At 38.9% G+C, this 21,504-nt stretch overlaps 1 protein-coding gene and 1 pseudogene across 1 annotated transcript; both read right to left on the minus strand.

The window, feature by feature from the left end:
* Window positions 1-1,092: 1,092 nt before the first annotated feature.
* On the minus strand, window positions 1,093-2,367 carry LOC137171059 (uncharacterized; annotated as a pseudogene).
* Window positions 2,368-8,910: 6,543 nt separating this feature from the next.
* On the minus strand, window positions 8,911-20,099 carry LOC137171291 (gasdermin-E-like). Its single transcript, XM_067575216.1, has 7 exons — window positions 19,819-20,099; window positions 14,384-14,584; window positions 13,669-13,870; window positions 12,312-12,480; window positions 9,695-9,788; window positions 9,149-9,214; window positions 8,911-8,951 (listed from the first exon to the last, which is right to left on the minus strand). The coding sequence occupies exons 2-7, from the start codon at window positions 14,580-14,582 to the stop codon at window positions 8,911-8,913; spliced, it is 771 nt and encodes a 256-aa protein (XP_067431317.1). The 5' UTR covers window positions 14,583-14,584; window positions 19,819-20,099.
* Window positions 20,100-21,504: the final 1,405 nt, after the last annotated feature.

Below are 21,504 nucleotides of genomic sequence, written 5' to 3' on the forward strand. Positions count from 1 at the left end.
TTTAAGACTATCTTGCCAGACTAAGCGAGAATCTTCTACTTTGGTGGAACGCCAAATCCTTTCCAATTTTCGCGATGTTTGCTTTAATTTGCGGGTTTGGGAGTTATACCATGGAGCTAACCTCTTACGTTTTATTATCTTCTTTTTTAAGGGGGCGATGGAGTCGAGTGTTTGTCTTAGTGAGCCTGCAGCACTATCAATAAGATTATCAGTTTGGGAGGGACTTAAGTTAACATAAGAGTCCTCTGTAGTATTGAGACATGGCAGTGAATTCAGTATTGACGGAATTGCTTCCTTAAATTTATCTACAACACTATCAGATAGACATCTAGTGAGGACATTTTTATCTAATGGTGTGTAATCCAGTAATAGGAATTCAAAAGTTATTAAAAAATGATCTGATAAAATAGGATTTTGTGGAAAAATTATTAAATGTTCAATTTCAATCCCATAAATTAGAACAAGGTCTAGGGTGTGGTTAAGACGGTGAGTGGGATTATTTACACACTGAGAGAAGCCAATTGAGTCTAATAATGAGAGAAATGCAGTGCTGAGACTGTCACTATCAACGTCCACATGAATATTAAAATCACCTACTATAATTACTTTATCTGTACTAAGGACTAAATACGACAAAAACTCTGAGAATTCAGATAGTACAGGCCAGGAGGACGGTACACTATAACAAATAGAACTGGCTGTAAAGTTTTCCAGGTTGGCTGGGAGAGACTAAGAACAAGGCTTTCGAATGAGTTATAATTAAATTTAGGTCTGGGGTTGATGATTAGGCTTGAGTCCAAAATGGCTGCAACTCCTCCTCCTCGGCCAGTGTCTGGAGGAATATGAGTATTAATATGACTGGGGGGAGTGGATTCATTAAGGCTGACATATTCTTCATGACACAGCCAGGTTTCAGTGAGACAAAATAAATCAATACGATGATCTGAAATTAAATCGTTTACTAAAACTGCTTTAGATGAAAGAGATCTAATGTTCAAGAGTCCACATTTAATTATCTTATTTTGTTGTACTATTGCAGCAGTGGTTTTAATTTTTACTAGATTTTCATGAATGATCTTCTTTTATATACTTTGGATTTAATTGATTTATGTGGTCGGGGGACAGACACAGTCTCTATGTGGTTTTGGGTGGGTAACTGCTCTAATGGAGGTGCAGAGAAGCGTGTAGGACTGCAGCTCTGCCTCCTGGTCTCAACTCTGGGTTGTCATGGTTTTGGTTTACTAATAAACTTGGCCATATTTCTGGATATCAGAGCAGCTCCATCCAAAGTGGGATGTATGCCGTCTCTCCTAATCAGACCAGGTCTTCCCCAGAAAGTCTGCCAATTATCTATGAAGCCCACATCATTTGCTGGACACCACCTCGACAACCAGCGGTTGAATTGTGACATGCGGCTATACATGTCATCACTGGTCAGATTAGGCAGCGGTCCAGAGAAAATTACGGAGTCCGACATTGTTTTAGCAAATGTACACACCGACTCAACATTAATTTTGGTGACTTCTGATTAGCGTAATCGGGAGTCGTTGCCGCCGACATGGATGACGATCGTACCATATTTACGCTTATTCTTAGCCAGCAGTTTTAAATTTGACTCAATGTCGCCCGCTCTGGCACCAGGAATACATTTAACTATAGCTGCTGGTGTCGCTAACTTCACGTTTCTGACTATGGAGCTGCCAATAATCAGAGTTTGTTTCTCAGCGGGTGTGTCGCTGAGTGGGGAGAACCTGTTAGAAACATGAACTGGTTGGTGGTGAACCGTGGGCTTCTGCTTAGGGCTATGCTTCCTTCGGACAGTCACCCAGCCGCCCTGGCTTCCCGGCTGCTCGGGAGCTACCGGGGGAGTGGGAGCTACGCTAGGTCGGCCGGCACCGGATACTAGGGGCTGGCTAACTATATTAGCAGCTGATTGTTTTTCCATGGTGCGGAGCCGCGCTTCCAATTCACTAAGCCTTGCCTCCAGTGCTGCAAATAGACTACACTTATTACACTTATCACTATCACTAAAGGAGGCAGAGGAGTAACTGAACATTTGGCACACCGAGCAAGAGAGAGCAGGAGAACGAGAGGGAGAGAGAGAAGCCATCGCTAACTGCTTAGTTTGAGTTAGCTGCTAGTGCTAGCTGCAGAGCTAAAGTGACTAACAACTTGTGCGATTAGCGAGAAAAGTCGTTAAGATAAAAGCGCTGAGAGTGCTTGTGTAAAACTAGCGAAAGTTTAAATATACAGCAGATATTAATCAACAGTAATGTGATATATATAGGAAAATCAACTGAGATGAGAGCAGCAACAACGCTATCAGTATACACAGTCGGCAACCGGAAATGATACAATACGCTTACCGTAGCATGGTAAGCGTATTGAAAAAAAAAAAAAAAAAAAAAAAAAAAAGGTTTGGAAATATCTTGGAGTGGTGTTGTAAGTGATGCATAACCAATTATCCATTGTCTGCAATATCCTGTCATTCCCAAAAATGTTTTCATTTGTGACATAGTGTGTGTCTAGATTTTGATCTATCAGGGCTGCAAGCACAGCTTATTATGTTATGTTGGTTAGTCTAAAAAGATGCCATCTGGTGTGTAATAGATGGTGCAGTTTAGTTTCCATAACAAATCTCTCCCTAATAGATTTACAGGTGTGATGTCTGACAGAAGAAAGGAGTGTGAAGTCGTGAAACTTCACATGCTTTCAGTGAAAGGACCTTCAGATACAGGTCTTCTGCTGGAGGTGCCATAGACAGGGTTGATGTGGATTGGGTTGCTGCAAATGAGCAATTTCTCACCCCAAATGAAGGAATTCTCAATGCCTCTTTTCCAGGAGGTCGACTTTGTCCAAATTGTGAAGTCCTACAAGGATTCTCTGCCATTTTCTCTGCTCCGCCTGTGTAGTGAGATACTTAGAAAAACTGTTATAATTTGATCTACAAACAATTTTGTTTAGTCTCAGATCACCATATCATTCCTACAACAGTCATTTTCTAAGATTTGGAAAAGGAAAAGAAAACATAAAACGCATTCCTCAACAGTTACAGACAAAGACACAGGTGAAGTGACAAACATCAACAACAAAAAACAACCTTTCAATATGAGATTAAATCTTTTGATTTAATCATTCATATTTGTTTTGGTGCTTCCGGAAGACTTATCCAATTTTTTAAAGTGTTATTTTGTTTTAGATTTTGTGTTGGTCATTTGGTTCTAGTTTTTTTCTAGTTATACTGCATTGTTTTATACTTTGAGTCGTATTATTTCTTTCTAGCTGTGGCACTAGTTTCATTAGTTTAAACTCTGCGTTGTGTTATTTCTTTCTAGACTCTTAGTTGCGTAGGATTTTACATTTGTGGCTAATTTCTTGCTTTACCACATTTTTCTCTTATTTGTTGTAAATGTTTTTCCTTCAACATTTATTTCCCGTACTTCAATTTTTTATTTTTTTATTTTTATTTCACGTTTTCCTATTTTTTTTTATTTTTATGTTGCAACAAATTTTTAGCTTTTTGGTCTGGGAAAGGAGTCTCCGTTGAAGGTCTCTTGCCATCCGGGTCACGGCACCATTTGTTGAAGAAAATTCACTCAAGTCCTTGTTCAAAGTTTGCTGTGGTGGAAGTGGTTTAATAGCATTCTGGAAATGCGGTGAGCTTACTGACACAGAGCTGGTCTGATACAGTAGACTGACCCAGAGCAGAAGAAATGGAGAGACTTTATACAGTAAAGATCAAAGCACAAAATGGTGAACAAAAGCTACAGTAAGGATCAAAGTAGTGACCAACAATTGGTGAACCAAAGATGGGAGGGGAGGGCATTTACATAGAAGATCAAGGTTTGCCAGGGGCAAGTCGGGAGGGGTCAGGTCAGTAGAGGTCAGGAGGGTGACCAACAAATGGTAACAAGAGATAGGAGAGGAGGGCATTTACATACAAGATCAAGGTTTGCCAGGGGCAAGTCGGGAGGGGTCAGATCAGTAGAAGTCAGGAGGTGGAAAGGACACAAAATTGGCATATGTTTGATCAAAGAGTTGACGTCATTTGATTATCAAGTCTTCAAACCAAATGTGTGTTCTCTATTGATTAAGTCTGCTCCCAAAAGGTATTCCTCTTCAATACACACACACAAACACAGACACACACACACACACACACACAAACACACACACAGACACACACACAGACACACACACAAACACAGACACACACAAACACAGACACACACACAAACACACGCACAAACAAACACACAAACACACACACAAACACAAACACACACACACACACAAACACAGACACACACACAAACACAGACACACAGACACACACACAAACACACACACAAACAAACACACACACACACAAACACAGACACACACACAAACACACACACAAACAAACACACACACACACACACACACAAACACAGACACACAAATACACAAACACAGACACACACACACAAACACAGACACACACACAAACACACACACAAACAAACACACAAACACACACACACAAATACACAAACACAGACACACACACACAAACAAACACACAAACACAGACACACACACAAACACACACACACACACACAAACAGAACAGCTGTCATTACACACGGCTGTGGTTATTTATAGCGTCCAAACACTGTAAACAGGTTTGGTCATTTGAACAGTATTTTAATTTAATGTGCTCAGTAACAAAAACACACACACAACTTAACAACAGGGTGGCAGCAGGTCACATGATTTCACAGAAACAGTCACACTGTGTCAGTTGAATACTGAACCGTGATTGGTTCCAAACTATTTGTGATGTCACACATCCTGCTCGTAGGCCCCGCCCCTTAAAATTGGATTTTCAATGAACTCAGAAACTTTCAGCAGATGAAGGTAAAACAAACTCTGCACAGAGAAGAGAACAACATCCAGCTGATGGAACAAGAAGAAGTGGAATGGGACTTTAAATTATTTTACATAGAAATTCAACTGATAACTGGCGGACAACTAACATGCCGACCAGAAATCAGCTGCTGGTCAGACTAATTAAACTCAATCAAAAGTCAAAATACAGGGAACACAGAAGAAGAAGAAGAAGAAGAAGAAGAAGAAGAAGAAGAAGAGGAAGAAGAAGAGGAGGAAGAAGAAGAAGAAGAAGAGGAAGAAGAAGAAGAAGAAGAGGAAGAAGAAGAAGAAGAGAAAGAAGAAGAAGAAGAGGAAGAAGAAGAAGAAGAAGAAGAGGAAGAAGAAGAAGAAGAAGAGGAAGAAGAAGAAGAAGAGGAAAAAAGAAGAAGAAGAAGAAGAAGAAGAGGAAGAAGAAGAAGAAGAAGAGGAGGAAGAAGAAGAAGAAGAAGAAGAGGAAGAAGAAGAAGAAGAAGAGGAAGAAGAAGAAGAAGAGGAAGAAGAAGAAGAAGAAGAGGAAGAAGAAGAAGAAGAGAAAGAAGAAGAAGAAGAGGAAGAAGAAGAAGAAGAAGAAGAGGAAGAAGAAGAAGAAGAAGAGGAAGAAGAAGAAGAAGAGGAAAAAAGAAGAAGAAGAAGAAGAAGAAGAGGAAGAAGAAGAAGAAGAAGAAGAAGAAGAAGAGGAAGAAGAAGAAGAAGAAGAGGAGGAAGAAGAAGAAGAAGAAGAAGAGGAAGAAGAAGAAGAAGAGGAGGAAGAAGAAGAAGAAGAAGAAGAAGAGGAAGAAGAAGAAGAAGAAGAAGAAGAGGAAGAAGAAGAAGAAGAAGAGGAGGAAGAAGAAGAAGAAGAGGAAGAGGAAGAAGAAGCTGATCAACGTTATCATCAATCACACACATTTATTCTTTTAACATCGTAAGAATCAGAATCTTTACAGTCAAACAAGAAATGAAGTCTCTATAAACCATCATGTTGTTGATCCAATACCTGAGCCAATCAGCTGTTAGATCAGGTGACAGCAGGCGTTTCCCATCATGCTCTGATCCTTGCAGTCCGTGCAGAGCCGCTGTAACTCTACCAGCTGCAGCTGCAGCCTTGATGCCTTCAGGTTATTGTTGCCCACGTGCAGTCCAACATTTTACTGTCTGTCAGATGTTGAACATGAAACTCTTCACCTGCAGTGACCTGAACTTTATTTTCCTGATTCATATTTCAACATGTTTCAACACATCAACATATTCAACAGGCAGACGGCTGCCCACATATGAAACATATAAACTAGTCAGTTACAGTTAAAGCCTGGGAGAAGAGACACACTCTGCTTCATTTATTATATTCTATGTTTGTTTTTGGAGAGCTGCTCCTGCAGTACAAGTACTAGATGAACATGAAATAAATGAGCAGCAAAATGTTGCAGCCAAGTGCAAATAGCAATATCTTTAAGTTAACAAAGCGGTATATGTTCACTCTCACAGTCTGCCATTTCCATTTCTCTGCTGCTAAAAACAAGTATCTTCTTCTCTCAACCTCAATGTACAACAACAACAACAACAACAACAACAACAATAATGGTTTTCTTCTTCTCCTTTACAACTCACTTGTTCTGACTCAACAGCATAACCTGGTGGTGGGAGCTATACAGCACATCCACAAACAACACTGAATAAAATAGAAACTCACTATCACTGTATCCTGGAAAGACATTCTGAATGATCTACATCGCCTGCAGACATTAACTTTTATGCAGTTGAATTTTAACCCATTAGATGACTTAATTATGCAAATTAACCCTTTAAACTAAATTACACAAGAAAATAAACTGGGGGGGGGGTCTCTGATTTAACAGCTGGGAATGCCTCCGATAATAAATATAAACAACCAATTGAACTCTCGCAAGAACTTTCATGGTGGCAAAAGCTTATTATTCAAATATCAGAGTTCTGTCAGTCAGTTTCTCCACATGCTTCTGTACATGTTTTGTATTCAGTCTGTGTTACAGGACGATGCAGGTTCTGTGTTGTCTTGTAATCCCGTGTTGGATGGGCCAGATGTTTGACATGAAGCATGTTCGGGCTGAGGTGAGCGCCTCCAGCTGGAGCACCAAACAGGAGGATATTTATTTAAATGAATATCAGATCTACATTAAAAAGTCTGTCCCTCTCATGCTGATGTGACATTCTGTGTGTCAGTTAGTTCATTTGATGAAGCAAAGTATAAACTACAAGAGTAAAGGTTTGAATGTTTTTAAGCCTTTTCTTTGCAGCACTCGGTGTTCAGGTGTTACAGCTGACTCAGGTTGGAACAGTTGGTGAGTTTCTTCTACTCAGTGTGAAGCTGTATGGATGAGCTGCACTTATACAAATAATCTGTTATTTATTCATTCATTCATTCAATTCATTCAAAGTGTTTTTTTCTATGATTTCTAAGTAGATTTATGAACATTTATCCACAGCGTGACGGAAACAGTAAATTCTGTGATGTCTGTGTATTTCACTTTAACTGAGTTATGAGAAGAGACGTAAACTTTGATGCACATTGTGTTAGTTGTATTAATATTGACTCTATAATAAGAGAAGAACAGACTACATTATGAGTGTGTTTCAGGCTGCATCATGCTGAGTCCCTGTACGACGAGACACAGAAGCTCCAGCATCACTTCTGGTGAGAACTCTGGTCTGTCCCAGTGATCTCTCAGCTCTTCCAGCGTCTGATTGGTCAAACAGAGGAGCTCGGCAGCCCAGCGGAGCTCTCCTTCCTCCTGCAGGGAGACGGGCAGAGACTCTGGGAGTTTGACCTGAGCGTCCTCCTTCAGACTGCTCACCTGGACAACAAGACAAGACAGAGACAGACGGAGAAAGATGTTTCATTTATTTGGGCTGATCATGTAGATGTTCTGATGCTAAGAATGTAGATGTTAGTGAGACCAACCATCTGGTTCAGGACTCTCAGTGTTTCAGGGCTGCAGTTGACAAGAATTGCTGGAATACCGTCTGGTAGAGCTGAGGAGAAAAAAGTCTTTATTTTATTCATCATGTGCTGTAGATTCAGTCAAATCAGTGTGTAGTGTGAGTCGGTCCTTACTGTCCATGGTGCTGACCAGCAGGTGAGCAGCATCCTTCTGAGAGGTGGAGGCTTCAGCAGCATCAAGAAGATCCATGAATGAAGACACAACCTGAGACTGTGGACGCTCAAACACTCCTTTACTGCTCTGATCCAGCTGAAGACAGGAAACAGAGGAGGAGGATAGTTCAGACGTGTCTGTAACAACAGCTGGACAGTTTAGCGTCTGTGGTCTTACTGTTTCCTCCAGCAGAGTGAGAGCGTCTCTGTCGTCCAGAAGCTCACTGAGTGTTTTCAGCAGATCACGACGGCTCGACTCATGAAGATCTGCAAGCGGCTGCAGAAGATCTGCTTTCATCTTTATCTCTGCAGGAAAAACATCAGCAGTGAGTAAAGTCGTAAATATTCAACAGAACATAACGAAGGTCGATGTAACGATGCTAAATGTGCATCTGATGTCAGCTTTTCACTCCGTCAGGAAAACTAGAAATATTTTTACATGATGTTGATTACTGAGCATCTTCAGGCCTCCTCGTTTACTTCCAGAATACTTTTTATACTGATTTCTGATCATCTTAATTAAATGAACAATGTTGTCTTTCCTCAGAGCATTTCCTGCATGATATGACGACATGTTCCAGTCTCTGCTCACAGAGGCCTGTAGGATGTTTCTCTATAAGGAAACGTCTGCTGCTGAGATCACTTGTCCTATTCTGCTCACTGTGATTTGCTCTTTCCTGCTCCTCCTCCTGCTGTATCCATCAACATATCAACCTCAGGACGTCTGATTAAACTAATAATAATATCATCCAACTTATTCTGTCACATTAATATCTCCCAGTGTCTCAAAGCAAGGAGGAAATAAAAAAATAAAGCTCATTAAATCAGGAAGCATCATCACGCCTCTGTCTTATCAAATGATGATTGATAACAAACTTAAACTTTCCTCATAATAACCAGATCCTGATCTGCAATTCCTGCAATTTTACTGCAGAAAAAGCACATAAAACATCGCAATTTTTGAGAAAAGCTGCCGCAAAATCAAACATTTGTGGCCGCAATAATCACAAAAAAACTGATGATGATGATGAAGGTCTTTCAGGCGATGAGTTGATGATGTAGAATCTCGTAAACTCAGGTCTGGAATATGATTGAAATGAGGTGACAGAGTGAAGACAAACTGACCTTCCTTCACTTGTTGCAGCGTCTCACAGTCCTCGCCGTCTCCGTCTAAGCTGATGTTCCACCATCCTGCCGAGGTTTCCATGGTTACAGTTTATAAGTTATTGGATATAAGAAGGAGTCAACAACAGCAGCATCAGTGTGACAGTGAAGACAGAGATGAGCAGTAAACAACAGAACTGAGCTTCTCATTTCTCAGTAAAATCCGTTTAAAAGTTGATAGAAAACTAAAAACAGACCTTTGTTATAATGTCTGACTTTCCTGCTTCGAGGAGGAATTCCTGATCAAGAGAGAAGAAGAAGTGATGAAGTGATGGAGTGATGGAGTGATGAAGTGATGAAGTGATGGAGTGATGGGGTGATGAAGTGATGTATTAACTCTTTATAGATGGATTATTAATGATAAATAGTTGGGGACACACAGAGAGCGAAACCTTTAGTCTTTTCTTTAAATGAACGTGTCCAAACTGTACAGATGTGATTTACGGCACTAACATGATTATTGTGGCTGAGTAGAGACGCAGTAACACAGACAGAGTTGTGTCTCACCCAGAGTCTCGTCCTCGGTGGTGATTTCCATCAGGCCGTAAGCGAAGGTGTAGTCTTTAGGAACAGTGAAGCTCGTCTCCTCCTTCTTGATGCCCTGAAGGAACAAACACAGCAGCATCACTGAGACCGTTTACACTCAGGTGTCTCATATCAGGATAAAATCCAGACCAGATGTAAAGGATCAGTCTGCTGATTTTCTGTATTTGAACTGAACTACTAATAAGTATTGTGTGTGTATGAAAGCCTGATATATCTGATTCCTCCGTTGTTGTTCAGAAACTATTAAAAACACGTCAGCGAGCCACACCGCTGCACTGGGTGACATGTTCCTTCATCATGAAGAGTTTGGTCACGATTGTAAGTACATTTGAAATTAATTTACTGGAAAAAGAAAACAGTTCTTTTTCGTCTTTTAGTGTTTTGATTGATACAACAACCTGAAAATGAGATCAGACTGCACTTCAGGGTCTGTTGATGTGAGGTCCAGAGGTCAATCTGCAGCACAACAAGCTGGTGAAGCTGTTAACAGAACCGTGTTTCTGCACATGCTCAGTAGCGTCTGCCTTACACAGAACTACTCTCTGGAGACTGAAAACATGATGCTGTTATTAGTCTTTGGAGCCGTTTCTAAACAAACTAACGTGACCAAACTCTTCATGATGAAGGAACATGTGACCCAGTGCAGCATCACTATTGTTGGATAAATTAGTAATAAAATGAGCGATGTTAAATAACCTGAACAAGAACATGGACTGCTGGGACCCTGTTGGCCTAAAGGTTTACCACAACGTCGCTTCGAGTCCAGTCAGGGACCTTTGTTGCATCTTGTTGCCCATGTTTCCTGCTCCACTGACAGAGAACCTGAGGACAGGACGACGTCTTCATGTTGTTCTTGACTGTTTGCTTGTTGAGAATCACCAGTTTTTCTTTTCTTCTGGTAAAAATCTGTCTGTCTTCTACATTACATGATGTTTTTCTGCCTGAACATGAATCTTGACAGTGTGAAAACCCAGAGTTGAGACCAGGAAGCAGAGCTGCAGTCCTACACGCTTCTCTGCACTTCCATTAGAGCAGTTACCCACCCAAAACCACATAGAGACTGTGTCTGTCCCCAAAACCACATAGAGACTGTGTCTGTCCCCAAAACCACATAGAGACTGTGTCTGTCCCCAAAACCACATAGAGACTGTATCTGTCCCCAAAACCACATAGAGACTGTGTCTGTCCCCAAAACCACATAGAGACTGTGTCTGTCCCCCAAAACCACATAGAGACCGTGTCTGTCCCCAAACCACATAGAGACTGTGTCTGTCCCCCAAACCACATAGAGACTGTGTCTGTCCCCCAAAACCACATAGAGACCGTGTCTGTCCCCAAACCACATAGAGACTGTGTCTGTCCCCCAAACCACATAGAGACCGTGTCTGTCCCCAAAACCACATAGAGACCGCGTCTGTCCCCAAAACCACATAGAGACTGTGTCTGTCCCCCAAACCACATAGAGACTGTGTCTGTCCCCAAAACCACATAGAGACTGTGTCTGTCCCCCGACCACTTAAATCTATTAAATCTAAGGTAAACAGAAGAGGATTCATTCATAAAAATCTAATAAAAATAAACACCACGTCTGCAACAATAAAATAAGAGAATTGAATGCGGACTCTTGAACGTTAGATCTCTGTCATCTAAAGCCGTATTAGTAAATGATCTAATCTTAGATCATATTTATTTTGTCTTACTGAAACCTGGCTGTGTCATGAAGAACATGTCTTCTAAGAGTTTTTATCAAACTTAGTCCTTAGTACAGATAAAGTAATTAACTAGAAGAATCTTGCTTAGTCTGACAGGATAGTCTTAAAACATATAGGAAGGCCCTCTGTAATGCCAGAGCCGCCTATTACTCAGCATTAATAGAAGAGAATAAAACCAGCTCTAGGTTCCTTTTCAGCACTTTGGCTGACAAACAGTCATAACTCTCTCTTCTTTAATGATAAAATTCTAACTATTAGAGACAAAATTCACCACCTCCTGCCCTCAACAGGCACCGATTTATCCACAAACTCAGGAACCTTAGAAACAGCTGTAAATCCTGACATATATTTGGACTGTTTTTCTACAATTGACCTTCCTGAACTTCAACAATTTCTTCATCTAAACCATCAACCTGTCTCTTAGACCTCATCCCAACTAGGCTGCTTAAAGAAGTCTTACACCTGGGACACACAGCCAGTGTGAGCTGCACGTCTTACGTGCCAGGATTTCCAGTCACCCCCCCTCCACCCTCCCTCTTTCTTTCTTTCTCAACCCAACCGGTCGAGGCAGATGGCGCCACCTAGAGTCTGGTTCTGCTTGAGGTTTCTTCCCGTTAAAGGGGAGTTTTTCCTTGCTGCTGCTCATGGAGGAATGTTGGGTCTCTGTAGATTAAACAGTTCAGTCTAGACCTGCTTTATGTGAAAAGTGACCTGAGATAACGTTTGTTGTGATTTGGCTCTATATAAATAAAAATTTAATTGAATTGAAAACATTATGTTTGTTTATTGTTCTGAATGAAACAGACTTTGACGCCGATCATCAGCCAGTTAGAAGTCACTTGTTGCTCAGAGACACAAACACTCACCGTCACACACAGCGTGGGGAATATTTTACCAACTGCCAACACCGAGCCGCCCTTTCGAGCTTTGCCAGAAATCGTGACGGGAACGATGTTGGAGACCATCTGGTAAACAAAAGTCAGCTTCTCCGTCCCCTTTAGTTTAAGAGCATCCACCATATTCTTCTTTATCTTCCTGCAAAGAGAGTCAGAGGAGGAGGAGGACGAGGAAGAGGAGGGTTAATGATTTATTTAATATTTAATGAAACTTGAACAGAATCTCTGTTTAATTTAATATATTCTTAATTATACAGTTATAATAATTACACAAATATCATGTGAATATGAAATAAATGAGCAGCAAATTTTCCAAACATCCATGTTGGGAAAAGCATATTATTCAAATATCAGGCTAAAGTCAATCATTGTGCCAAATCAATGTGACTTCATGTAAACCTGAGGGGTTTGATGTTATTATCAATGTATTATCACTATATATAAGTGTGACTTAGTATCCACCACACACAAGTAGTGAACACATATACAGCTTTAAAAAACAAAAACTTTGAAATATGTGTTATTTCCTTCATTTTCTCATATTCTTTCAATCTCTAAGGAGTTGAAGTCATATTACAGACCGACTTAAAAGTTTAATTTCCCAAAAGGACAAAAGATTTTTTGAAGAATAAGGAACTAAACGAATCGATGACATCACACTGACAGCGTCTTTTGTTTTAGATCATTTCAGCCGGGCACACAGGTCACAGCAGTGCTTCTGAACATTTACAGTATGTTTAATTTTTTTACAACAGGAAATACATATAATGATGTTTTTATCACCATAACAAGAACCTAAACATGTCCGTCATCTGGTGGAATACATGCAACCAAGATCTGAGGTTGTTTTAGGAGTAAAGGGACCCGACCCAGTGTTAGTGTGGTGTTCCTAATAAAGTGCTCACATCGTTAAAAATGGGATTATTAAACCAAGATTCAAGCCTTTTAAAATCTGCTCTGAAGGACTTTATGGAGGAGCAAATCTGAACCAAATGAGAGCAGTAGTTAGCAGGTCTGAATCCTGACAAAGTGTTTTGTAGAAGAAAGGTTTTATGGAAAATATACTCGTCCAGACTGTACTGCAGTATGAGAAGTAAAAATAGATCAACAAATGATAAAAAGACATTGTCTACTAAATAGCTTCTTTTCCTAATCATACTAATAGATTATTATTATTAACGTGTTCCAAAGAATTTAGTTTTTCAGACTTAGTTATTCTCATGTGAAATCTTTGCTGAGTTTTCAGTCATTATTCTCACCAATGATTGACTGAGAGACCATCATGTGTGGAAACAAAGCAGAGACAAACAGACAAACAGAGACGTACTTGTCGCAGCAGCTCTTCCTCAGTTTTTCGATGTCCACAGTCTTTTTCTTCAGAGTGATGGAGGACGCTTTGTCCACAGTGTCCACCGCTGCAGACACTTGCAGTCTGACTTCAGGTGCATCAACTCCTGCTGCTGCACAGCCTCCACCATAGCTGTCTCTCAGGTTCTTAAAATCCTCTGTTAGAACCTCCTCTGTGAACTCTGCAGGAACATTTTACCTCAGTATCTCAGAGCTTTTTACACATATTGCATCATTTTCACTAAATATCTCATAACTTTTGAGTACCAAAGCAGAAAGCACTGATTGAAGTACTTTCCCTTTCACATGTCGTTCACATGCAAGTAAATTTACTCTAATACTTTATTGATGTACTTTTACTTTAGTATTTACATTTTATGCTACTTAATACACACATATATTTATGTGACAGCGAAAGTTAAGAATTTGATTTCACATAAAAAAAAACATGATGATCATATTAGATATAAATAATACTTGTATACTTTTAATACTCATGTACTTTTACTGTGGATAATTTTTGTGTACTTTTACCGCCGATAATACTTTATACTTTATTTTTACTGATACTTTAACTACATGAAGCTGATGATACTTGTATCTTAAATACTGGACTCCTACATGTAATGAAGTATTTTTATGTGTTTCAGGTACTTGCACTGCTGTTTACAGTATTGTTGTGTCAGAATACACACTTGGGGAGAAGTCCTGCTCCTCCAGCAGGTCCAACAGTGTTTGATCGATGATCGTGTATTTGATGATCGGCCAGAAGGTTTTCTGTCTGGCTTTGACCAGAGTCAGCATCTCAATTTTCTCATTGACATTTTCGTTGGGGATGAGATCTCCCTGGGCACCCAGACTCTTCACAACTGCTCTGGTTCTGGCTGCAAACATCTCTGTGGACACAGAAACACACAGAGTCCCCGTCACTTCCTGTCAAACTGAGTTTACAGTCCGTTAAAAATCAGATTTTCAAATGTAGACGGTCTGACTCTACATCGCACTTCCCAGGACTGTCTCTCAGCAGTTTATCTTCCAACCTTTGCTTTTTTCACTTTTGTTGTGGTGTAATGAGCTATAATGTCCACACAGAATACCAGGCCTAAAGACTTGTGACTTTGACTGTGAGTATAATATCAGCCATGTTTAGCAGCTCATATAAAGAGAAGATGAGCTGAGCATTCTGATTAGATCTGTTGAGTGAAAAGCAACAGAACTGAACATATCAGAACCATTAAGAAACATTCAGAAAACCACTTTGAAATGAGTTACAGGATCAGGAATATCAATGTATCTCTTTGGAAGCACTTGAGGTCTTAAGTCCCGTCTCAGAGAGTAGTTTTATCCCCTTGGGGATCAGCGCCCTCGCCAGCCTGGTCACCAGAATAAAACGTTGCCATTGTACGTTTCTGCAAACTGTAGGAGTATTAATACTTTATCATTGAATTACCTTGTTATTGGGGGCACCACCTCCTTTTTGGTTAGGATTTGTTAGCGCCAAGAGGGAGCACTAACCCTTGTTCAGTTTAATCAATGAATCAGTCTCATAATTGTAAGTTCCTGTCCCAAACAGTGACCTCTGTTTACTGCAGCTCATAGAAACAACCAAACACTTTTAGGATAAATGAAGACATTTATTTATGGTTCTATGCGTGTATCTTGTGGATACATGATAAAGCATAAGATAAAGAAAATAATAAATAAAAAGAAAGTAAGATAAATAAATAAATAAGGTCTATGAATGATAATAAAAATAATAAAGAAAATTATTCAGCAAGAGTGGCTCAAAGTGCATGACTCAAGTCTTAACGTATTGCACCAGGAAATGCTAAGGGAAAGCTAATTCAACCTCTCTAAATAAATTCTTTAATTTTAACATTATTCAGTATCAACCCATGATCAAAAGGCCATGTTATGCCTTACTGTTGAGGTGTTTTGTCATGTTAGAGGCATCATCTTGGCAGGTCCAGCATTGTTTGATGCCACCAGCTGTGTTTGTCATTAAAGAGCCCGGATCAGCTGTGGGCTGTGGCATCTTTGTAGATGCAGAGGTGTTGAATGCCAGTAAAGAATCAAGCAGTTTCAGGCTCCTCTAACAGAGTTTTTAGGCCAGCTTCACTTCTGGTTTGCAGTATTGCTCTCAGAGAGCAGGTAGAGTTTTGAGGCCTCTTTGAGGCTGCTTTTATAAGTTAGGATAAAACGGGAGGAGTTACGGTGTTTTCTAAAGGTTTTCGCGCTGAATTATTGATGAACATTCAATTTCTTTGTTCTAGGGGCTTTAGGTGTGGCTGGAAAAAGGAGGTGGTGCCCCCAATAACGAGGTGATTCAATGATAAAGTATTAATACTCCCACATTTATGGTGCCCCGTGTGAGGCCAACACAAACCAACTGTCCCCTGCTGCTCAAAGGTAAACAAACAATGTTAGCTTTAATGATTGCTGCTTAACAGTGCTAGAAACTCCTACAAAACCACGGATACATTAAATATCTACATTTCAATGTGCATAATACATATCATATCAACATTTCTAAAGTGATGTAGGTCACATGACATCTATACAAGCTGACTTTCTTTGGGAGGAGGAGGGGTCGGTGGATGGTTAGACAGTTAGTTAGATGGTTTGAGACCACCGCCAAACAAATTCCCACTTCCTGTTTCAACTGACAAAAACAAGTGTTTTTGGTGAGAAGTTGGGACATTTGCAGCTGTTTTTATTTTGTTTTATTTTTTATTTTAACTCAAACCATGATCTTTCTCTATAACTAACCATGTGGTTTTTGTGCCTAATCCTAACCAGACCTTAACCACAGTGTTGTCACATCAGTCACATCATTAAACATCATTATTCAACTGATAATGGCCGGTCCAGAGGGTGGACATATGGATGGATGGAATAAACAGTGGCTGATGTCTCCACTCCTTTGATTGGTCACTCTGAATACGGACCATGACCTTTGATTGGCTGTTTGGTTTGATCAATAACACAGTCAAAGACAGGCAAATTCCTGAGAGAACAAAGAGAAACATAAATAATGATATTTAGTGGCTGAATCTCAGTTATTTTACCACTTACACTCATGAAAAAGTGTTAGACATCATAGCAAAAAGTCCCAATGCTGTTTAAACCCACTTTCAGATTTATGTAGTTTTCCTTGCTGCTGTCATGGAGGAATGTTGGGTCTGTAAATTAAAGAGTTCGGTCTAGACCTGCTCTATGTGAAAAGAGCCCTGAGATAACTTCTGTTAAGATTTGACGCTATATAAATAAAATTGAATTGAATTGAATTCCCAATCTGCCCTTTGCTGCATGCATTTGACTCAAAATAACAAGTGTTTGCATATACACAAGATACACCTGGACAAGTCTGAAGCAGCACTGGGAAAATACTAAAAAGTTGCACCAAAGTGTATAAAAAGTAAAATAAAACACACACTCTCCCCTGCACAGTCCAAAGAATTAGACACTCACTGTACAGTACCTAAGTGCACTTTATAAAAGTATTGTACCGAATTAAAACGTGTTGTAAATACAAAGCAAAATGTAGAAGTTCATCACATTGGAATGTTTTGCTTTTGTAAAAGAGAATTTAATCTAAGATGAAATCTTTGACGTTTATTTCCGTGTTTGTTTTATCTGATAATGTTTGACATTTGTTCAACATTACAAGAAAACATATCTAGTCTGTTTAGCAGGTAATTCCACATTGTTCAGCTGTGAGTCACAATGTGACCGACTTACCACTGACTCTAATATTACTGACACTATTTGGTAAAACTTAACATAAGACAATAGCTGCAAGCTATAAACATGACCAGGCACATAGTGACAGATCAGAACACTGCTTAAATAATTACTTAGTGCTGCACATGTGATAGGTGTATTACAGTGAAACAGAAAAAACTGAGCTGGGTTTCTGTTGTTTTCATACGCTGAGTTATAAAATAATCTATGTCTATGATAATATAGTAGACATTTAGACTCTGCAACACAACTGAACATTTACAAATACAATTCTAAAAAAAGTTCAAATTCAGCTGAACACATAAATGTTGTCAAATATTTTTATGAAGTTTGATCACACATTTGCAAGTATATACAGTATATATTTACCATCTTTCATAGATAAAATGCATCTTAGTATTAGTGTGACCTGCAGTAAAACATAAATGCTTCTTAAGCTACTATCCCATAGTTTGTTCATTTGATTTCCATCAATGATTTGATCATCTATGTTAATATGTGTCTCTGTTTCATCTGATAAGTTTTGATTCTATTTAAAGAGGAAACACATCAGTTCAGCAGGTAAGTCCACACTGTTCAGCTGTGAGTCTGAATGTGATAAGATCAGCATCACCTTCACATATCTGATGAAAAAAACCCTCACTGCTTCATACAAAAACTAAGTATCATCTCATTTAGTTCATTTCTCACCACCACTGTTGAGTGAATGAACATTTTAGCTCAAATGACACTTGTGAAAGTTGATGACTTTTGACCATTCCCTCAACTCCCACAGTACACCACAACTGGATCTATTGGCATTTCCCACAGGCCATGCCAGCCCCCTTTAGCTGCTCTATGCTAAAGTAAACCATGATCAATCACATGCATTTCCACTGGAGACTCATAAAGTTTAGTTTCATACCTACATTCCTATTTGTTCTTTCAGGCTCTGCACTGACTGAGACTCCCTATGGTAAGCGGAGAGTACCTTCATCTGTGAACCTGGTCCCAGGGCGTCCGCCAGCCTCCATTGACGCTAGGACTCTACACCTGTGTTTAACCTTAAGGATAAACACAATGTGTTTTGGATGATTAATACTCAACGTATACGTAACATTTGCTTGTTTCCAAGAAAACTCCACGGGGCATCCTTAAGCTGTTATCCAAATAGTAATTCAGCTGCTGTGTGAAGGTGTCGTGTAATGTAAAGTTACCTGACTAAGATGCAATACGAGAGAGATGAAGGTGATGACGTGAGAAAACCACCAGGTGATGGTTGGACTGGGTTTGTAGTAGCTGTGTCAAGAACAATCTCAGTGCAGTTTAGCCTTTTTTAAACAGGTTAAATTCTCTTCACGTGTGTCAAGTTTAGATGATTATATATTTTAATTAAGAGTTATTAAAGTGGGAATAGTCACCTTTATAAAAACTGTCTCCTATGAAAGTATTTCCTGAAATGTCATTGAAACACCAACTTGGCTGCATGTGCTGGTCTACAAAACTTTATCTTTGTTCACTCAGAAATCTCTCAACAGCAGTCAAAGTCATTGATTATTACATATTCCTCAGGATTTATTGATAACGTTGTCATCTCAGTAACGACTCTGAGAGTTGTTTCCTTTATAATAATAATAAATTAAATGAATCATGAAATATGTCGATAAAGAATTATATATTAAATGAAAAATATAAATTATCACTCTTAATCTAAACTAATAAGTAGTTAAGATATCAATTAAATTAATCAATATTAACTTATATATTATATATATACTTGACTAAGATGTACACACACACACACACACACACACACACACATCCTCAGGTTACTGCAGGAAGTGAACGCAGCAGAACAGAAAACATGCTGTGACTCTACACCTGAATGAAACTATGTAAATATGAGCTTCTACACGTTAGATGACATCAGACTTAAACTGACACATCAACAGAATTATTATGAAAACTGTAATAGTCCAACTTCTTCTTCTGTTTTTGTTATACAAAAAATCTGCTTTGAATTATTAGTTTGCATTAATACAATTCACATTTCAACAAATCAAATGAAAATATAAAAGAATGTTCATAACATTCAGTCGTCAGAGTTTTTAAAAATCTATTTGAATAGAAAAAATAAAGATTTAAAGATTTGATACGTACACAAAGACATTCATCTATAAAAACACACTTTTACACTCAGCTCTACATCAGTTTAAAGTGAACAAACACTTGAGAAGCTGAAAGCTGAAACAAAACTTCTGTGATGAAGCTGTGACTCTACACCTGAATGAAACTATGTTCATATAAACTCATGTTTTACACATTAACCACTAAAATCACATCCTGACTCCTGTCACTGATAACATGTAAGTTGATGTGAAACAGAAATAAAACAGTCATGTCTTACCTTGTTCTCACTCACAGCTGCAGTCAAATCTAATCAGGTTTGAAGTTGAAGTTGTAGTCGAGGTGTTTGAGTTCTAACCTGTTTAATTCTTCCTCTGCAGCTTCACACACATTCAGTCATGATGGAAACAGAAGAGCGCCCGAGGCAACCAATCACAGCGTTCCTTTTATCAGCCTTCTGAACTGCACCAACCTGTCCGACTGTAGCCGTGTGCCAGATTCACCTTCTACATAAACTACAGGATTATAATCTGCATTCACACACTCAGACACTTTTCTGTTTCCACTCACAGGAAATGATTTATAACGTTTATGGTGCAGTTTGTGAAATCTGGAGACTTTACAAAAAGAAAACAAAATGTGTCCTTTAAAGATACAGAATGTCGTCTATGTAAAACAGCTTGCTGTGTTTATTCCTTTTTATTATGTATATACACTGTTGTACTCTTTAAAGAAAAACTGCTTTGTATTTAATTTAATTTATGACTGTGGTTAAACCCTAACCCTAAGGACAAGGGAATAAAAAGGATAAAAATTTGTCTTCTGTGTCAGTAACATGTGACTCCCTCCGTCCAGCAGGTGGAGCTCCACAGCTGTTTGTTCAGTTTACAGTCTGATCACTCTGAGAACGCTGGAACGTTTCTCTCTCTGTTTGGCTTTCAGGAGCTTTAACCACAGTTCATCCAGTCTGCACTGTGCACCTTTAATATAACAGGCTGATAATAATAAAAACTACCATATTTACTCTTGATGACATTTGCTTTTTTCAGTTTTATTATACAAGTTAATAGCTGTAGTGAGGTGTGATGTTATAAAGGTGGATTTGTTTAGCAAACATCTCTGGAATAAAATACAGTCAATGTGAAGTTTAAATGTTTATTTCTCAAACACATCTGCGGTAAAAACATGGAACTATTAACAGTTTTCAGAGAAGAAAGAAGCAAGATTTGTGAAATCAAAGCAGAAATCTCTTGGTTCCAAGTTTGTAAATGTTAATGAGCTCCACAAAAAGACTTTGGCACTAAAAAGACTGTAAAGTTGAAAGATATCTACTTGATTTGACTTGTTTGGACGCTGAAGCTTCATATTAGCTTCAGATAAACTTTGAAATACATTTTTGCACAGAAGGAGGACTGTAGATTTTGTCCCCAATCACTTCCATTGTAAGGTCAATATGAAGGGATCTTCTAATGGTCAGTATGAACAGGAGGAATGATTACAGCAAGAAAAACAGCTTTAATGTTCATTTGGGCTCCTGACTGTTGGTTTAAGACACACTGGAAACAGGTGAACTCATCCTTTAAAGTGAAGAGTTGAGTAATAAAGAACCTAACCTTCAGTCCACATCAGTTTCGGATCCATCTAGTGATCAATACAGAAATCAATAACAGTCATATAACAGTTAATCAGATATTCCTCATGATACTTTTATTTAATATGAGATATGATGTTGGTGTCTGTTTCCCCACTGAGTCTCTGACAGAATAAAGAGAAACAAACATTTAATGATCAAAGACAGATTATATACAGATATATATTATTTAACATATTTAGGGAAGAGTCTAACAGAAATATTAATAAAGTTGGGGAGGATGTTGCTTTTTAATCAAATGAAATATAAGTTTCAGCCCTGTAGTTTCTGCACTGTCCTGAACTTTAACATGAGACACAAACAGCTTCAAGGAAA

The sequence above is a fragment of the Thunnus thynnus genome, chromosome 19 (assembly GCF_963924715.1).
Source record: "Thunnus thynnus chromosome 19, fThuThy2.1, whole genome shotgun sequence".
Lineage (NCBI taxonomy): Eukaryota > Metazoa > Chordata > Actinopteri > Scombriformes > Scombridae > Thunnus > Thunnus thynnus.

What these genes read in the sequence shown, in the direction of transcription:
- LOC137171291 (XM_067575216.1), bottom strand. Translation starts at nt 14,582, where the DNA reads ATGTTTGCAGCCAGAACCAGAGCAGTTGTGAAGAGTCTGGGTGCCCAG. An exon ending in GGAGCAGGACTTCTCCCCAA is followed by an intron (nt 13,871 to 14,383) that starts GTGTGTATTCTG and finishes ATGTTCCTGCAG; the next exon opens with AGTTCACAGAGGAGGTTCTA. An exon ending in GCTGCAACAAGTGAAGGAAG is followed by an intron (nt 8,952 to 9,148) that starts GTCAGTTTGTCT and finishes CTTTTTCTGCAG; the next exon opens with TAAAATTGCAGGAATTGCAG.